At 44.1% G+C, this 5,564-nt stretch overlaps 1 protein-coding gene across 1 annotated transcript; it reads left to right on the top strand.

Moving 5' to 3' along the window:
- Positions 1-1,764: 1,764 nt before the first annotated feature.
- On the top strand, positions 1,765-5,161 carry LOC147610587 (pentatricopeptide repeat-containing protein At3g09040, mitochondrial-like). Its single transcript, XM_086786086.1, has 2 exons — positions 1,765-2,226; positions 2,389-5,161. Exons 1-2 carry the CDS (start codon positions 1,902-1,904, stop codon positions 4,659-4,661), a joined length of 2,598 nt encoding a protein of 865 aa, XP_086642212.1. The 5' UTR covers positions 1,765-1,901; the 3' UTR covers positions 4,662-5,161.
- The last annotated feature ends 403 nt before the right edge of the window (positions 5,162-5,564 follow it).

The raw sequence follows: 5,564 nt of genomic DNA, 5'->3' as shown, positions 1-5,564 counted from the left end.
ACTCAATGGTGAAGACCTTCCCATTCCCATAAAGAAAACATGACAGCTCCACTCATAGTTGATAAATTTTATTGTGATGGTTTTCATACATGGCAAGTAAAGCTTAAATTTGAACTCATGAAAGATGGGCTTTGGGGGATTGTGAGTGGAAGGGAGAAGTGTCCCAGATTGGAGGAGGATCCCATAATAATCTTTCTCAAGAGAACCTTAGAAGCATTTAGGCTACCTTAAAAATCTACCCAACCGAACCTTTACCTACATTGAAGTGGCCTTGATTGAAGAGGAGAAAAGACTCAAAGTCAAAGTGGGCAGACCTCATCACATTATGAGGAGAAATCATTCTTCACCAAAGGACCACGAGCTAGAGTGAAGTGCAACTTTTGTGGAAAACTAGAACGCATAAAGAAAGTTTGGTGAAACAAAAGAAGACTCAAGCCAACACTCAAGAAAACATAATGATCAAAGAAGCACCAAATGAAGGGGCTTGACAAGACGAAGGTCAATCATTAGAACATCTCTTCTAATTGATGGAAGAGGGAACCTCTCCCACCTTGTGTTTAACTCACTCATTGTATTCCTACACCTATGTAAAACTTCAAGCCCTAAGCTTGCCAACATTGTAGCCTATGAGGCACCTATGTGATAGACCACTCTAACAAATGAATAAGAGTGTACATCTAGTGTATGTATGGTGTGGTAGTAGTTCATCACTTGAGGGGGAGTGTATGTATGGTATTGTAGTAGTTCATCACTTGAGGGGGAGTGGTTGAAAATAGCAAGTGGTGTTGGATAAATATTAGGAGCGTGGGGGAGTGCCATTTCACCCTCAATTGATGTATGAATTTCACAAGTCAATGACTATGGTTCAAAGGTTCAAAGAAAAACCAAATGGGAAGGAATATGTGGAATGTTTAGCCCAAATGCAACCCAAAGGGAGGCCAAAAGAAGGTGCCCTAGAAGAAAGGTGAGATGGCCCAAGTGGGTGCTTACTTCAAGGGAGGTGGTAGGTAAGGTTAGAGAAGGCTTAATCAAGCTTATAGACGTAGCCAAGCCTAAATAAAGTCCCTCTATCTAATGGATTATTACATGAACTTTTTGCTTAAATTGCTTGTCTGTAGCTTTGTCATTAGTTTTATTATTAGTCTTAATCTCTGTCTTACATTTCTATTATATCAAGATGTTGATGCTAATCCATTTTCACACACCCTAATCCTTTGTAGGCATGAAATTTAACTAACTGGTGGTGGTAAGGGTACACAAGGTACCTTATATGTTCCTTGTGCACAACCTTATCCTTCTGTTTGTGTTGGTCCAAAATTCCTATTATGTTGGACTAGTGGCACTGGTAAAGGTAGAGTAGGTCTAGCTGATGGTAATTGCGCTAGTGATTAGGTAGCATTTGCAATGTACACAATAGACTAATGATCTGGGCTATAGATGTGAGGACAGTCCGTCGACTAACTAGGAGACCTAGTGATCCTTAAGGTGCTCCTGGTAATCCAGAATGGTGGTGAAGTATGTATCAAGTGCTGTATAGCTGTATATGGGTAGTGTCCATCCTACAAGGGAGGGGAAAAATGTGATTTCTAATAAACATAGACATGAGGATTCATGTCGAAAGCGTGGAGCTTCATTCTCAACTGACTACGAGACTTAGTGATCCTTTAGGTACTCTTGGTAATTCAGAATGGTGGTGAAGTATGTACCAAGTATAAGTCCTTTGCAAAACTAGAGAGCGAAGCGAGGCTAAAAATAAACTACCTCATTCATTGAAATTATAGAAGGTAGGGCACTATCATTTACGAGGGTTTTGCACAAGATCACACACTAAATGGGAAGGGTGCAACGGCGCGCAGACCTTGGGGCTGCATCTGATAGAACATGTCTGGCCTTGAGCTTTGATGGTGGGCGAGGGGCCTGCAGTGGAGAACTTCATCGGACTTTTGCAAAAATGCAGGCAGAAGAAGAGCCTAGAGCAGGCCAAGCGGCTGCACGCCTTGTTGTGCGAGCAAGAGCTCGAAACCCACCCGATTCTGGGCAACTACCTGGTCCCCATGCTGGTGGATTGTGGCGGCTTGCCGAACGCCCAGCAGGTCTTCGACAAACTGTCTTATCGCAACGAGTACTCTTGGAGCTCTCTTATCTCGGGTTACATCGAATGTGGGAGAATTCATCATGCCTTCCTCCTCTACCACAACATGCAAGATGACCATCATGCACATCCCAGTAAGTACACATATCTGGCCCTCCTCAGAGCCTGTGCCATCCTGAAAGACGTCGACACATGCCGATGCATACATGCTGCAGTCATCCTAGAGGGATTGGAAAGAGATCTGTTTGTTGGTAACACCCTTGTGGATGTGTATGCTAAATGTGCCTTGCTTGCAGAAGCACGCCATGTGTTGGACATGCTTCCTGTTCGAGATGCTGTCTCATGGAATGCGCTTATTGCAGGATATGCTGACCACGGGTTTAGCATTGAAGCGTTAACTTGTTTTGAACAGATTGAGCTAGAGGGCGTAGCTCCAGATTATGTCACGTTTGTTTGCACCTTGAGAGTGTGTGGGAGCACAGGAGCCATCAAAAAAGGCAGACAGCTACAGGCGGAGATAGCCAAAAAGGGATTAGAAGGAGATATTTTTGTTGGGAACGCTTTGGTGGATATGTATGCCAAATGTGGCCAGCTTGAAGAAGCACGCCAAGTATTCAACAAGCTTTCCGTTCGGGATGTGGTCTCATGGAATGCACTGATGGCAGGATATGTTGAACCTGGGAATGATGAGCTAGTCCTGAGCTGTTTTGAACAGATGCAGCAAGAAGGTACATCTGCAGATGACATCACGTTCGTTTGCAGCTTGAAAATATGTGGCGTTGCTGGAGCTTTAGAAACAGGCACAGAAATACATGATGAAATAGCCAAAAGGGGATTGGAACGAGAGATTTATGTGGCCAACACACTGGTGGATATGTATGCCAAATGTGGCTCACTTGCAGAAGCAAGCAAATTGGTGGACCAGCTGTCAGGTCAAGATTTAGTCCCATGGACTTCACTGATCGCAGGATATGTCGATCATGGACGCAGTGATGAAGCATTGCACTGTTTGGAACAGATGCAGGGGAAAGGGGTCTGTCCAGATGCCAGTACTCTTGTTTGCAGCTTGAAAGCTTGCAGCAGCATAGGAGCCTTAGAGGAAGGCCAGTTGCTATGTGCTCAGATTGCCAAAAAGGGTTTGGAAAAGGATCTTTTCGTTGGCAGCGCAGTGGTGGATATGTATGCCAAATTCGGTTTGCTTGCGGATGCAAAGGAGGCACTCAACCAATTGCCAATTCGCAATGTAGTGTGCTGGACTGCTCTGGTTGCTGGATATGCGGAAAAAGGGTTTGGTGAGGAAGCATTGAATTGTTTCAAACGAATGCAGCTCGAGGGTATTTTTCCTGTTGTCATCACATATGCTTGCAGCTTGAAAGCTTGTGGCATTATAGGGGCTTTAGAATCAGGCCGAGAAATGCATTCTGAGTTAACCAAGAGGGGTTTCGAGACAGAGCTTTATGTGGGAAACACACTGGTGGACATGTATGCCAAATGTGGCTCTCTTGTGGAAGCACATGAATTGTTTGATGAGCTGCCCATTCGAAATGTAGTGGCATGGACTGCTCTGATCTCAGGATATGCTGAACATGGGCTTGATGAGGAAGTGTTGAACTGTTTCAAACAGATGCAACTGGACGGTGTGTCTGCAGATGCTGTCACATTTGTTCACTGCTTGAAAGCTTGTGGCACAACTGGAGCTTTAGAAATAGGTCGAGAAATACATGCTGAGATCAGGAAATCGGGGCTAGAAAGAGACCTTTTTGTAGGCAATACATTGATAGACATGTATGGCAAATGTGGGTCGCTTGTAGAAGGACAAGAAGTGTTTGACAAACTGCTTGTTCGAGACGTCGTGTCATGGAATGCAATGATAATGGGCTATGGTGAGAACCATGAGGGTAACATGGCTGTAGAATGCTTCAAGGACATGCAAGAGCAGGGTGTGAAGCCTGATGCTGCCACATTCACATGTCTTCTTGTTGCATGCAGCCATGCTAGCCTGGTTCTCAAGGGCCAGGAGTATTTTAAAGTGATGAAAGAAGAATATGAAATTGAACCAACGCCGCATCACTATTCCTGTATGGTTGATCTTCTTGCACGATCGGGACATGTCTTTGAGGCAGAGAGATTTGCTGAAGTCATGCAGTGCCCTCTATCCACAGAGATCTTGACAGCTCTGCTTAGTGCCTGTAAAATCTATGGCAAAGTGGAACTCGGTCAGAGATGCTTTAAGCAGCTTGTCCAGGTGAATCAAGAAGATGCTGCTCCATACTTGCTGATGGCAGACATTTATGCATCTTGTGGCAGGTGGAAAGATGCACAAAGAATTGAGGAGATGAGGAAACATGCCAAAGCAGAAAAGAAGCTTGCGATTGCATCGCTAGAGGTGAACAAAGCATTGCATGAGTTTGTCGTGGGTGACAGCCAAAGCAAGGAGATATCAGCTATGCTGGAAGGCTTGAGTTCACGCATGAAAGATGAAGGATACATTCCAAATCTAGAATTGGTCTTGCGGCATATCTCTTGTGGGGAGCAGGAGCAGAAAGCATATTATCATATGACTGTTTAATGTTCTGGTGAACATCTCACTCATACAACAAAGGGGCGGTGCTGGATCCCATTTTTAGGCATGTACTTATACTCTCATAGTGCATCCTTACTTGTTTGTACATTCAAGGTCATGCTCCTCCATACAATAGCGCTTACAATGACTTATTTTTTACCTGAGCTACTCTCTACTAGAGTTGCCCAAGGTCTTAATACACAAGGTGAGGAAGAATAGAGTACTCCCAAGAGAGACCCTTGACCGTGCCTTGCTAGAGAGACTACCAAGAGGATCCCTTCCCCTGCTTTGCATTAGACAAGTGAATTCTCTTCAGCTCATGGTCAGGAAGCTCACTTCTCTAGCACACACATGCCTCAATTTGTAAAACAAATTTCAATGTCTTCACTTCATGTTGCAGTCCTCAACCTTAATCAAGGGAAGCATCCTACAGAAAGGAATGCAAGCGCACTCGCAATAAATCATTACATCTTGCACGTGCTAAATGGCATTGCCAATTTTCTAAATTATTTCAATGTCTATCTAGATCAACATCTTCCTCATTTGAATCCTCATCGACCTGCTTGTGTTGATTTTTCTCAGCCGCTTTCTCACTAGCAATGCAAAAGGTGGATTTGTTTGTTCTTGTTAACATTAGCAGGACATCCAACCACACTTTGTGCTATCCTCGATAAGGGGAAGCTGGGGTGTAGAGGGGCTCTAAATCAAAGTTATCAGCAGAGGGAGCAATGAGAGAATGACATTTGGAACAAGTTGGGTTTTTTCCTCAATCAGCATACGGAAAGATTTCGAGCAAAATGGAGACTCTGGACGTCAAAGATCTCCAAAGGCAACTATCGACGAGACAAGACTTTCTCCAATGGCAACTATGAAAGAGCCAATATGGAAGATTACAAAATTGGTGCACTT

Source organism: Cibotium barometz, chromosome 49 (assembly GCF_041138505.1).
Source record: "Cibotium barometz isolate CiBa-2024 chromosome 49, ASM4113850v1, whole genome shotgun sequence".
NCBI lineage: Eukaryota > Viridiplantae > Streptophyta > Polypodiopsida > Cyatheales > Cibotiaceae > Cibotium > Cibotium barometz.
This window is presented reverse-complemented; position numbering and strand designations above follow the sequence as displayed.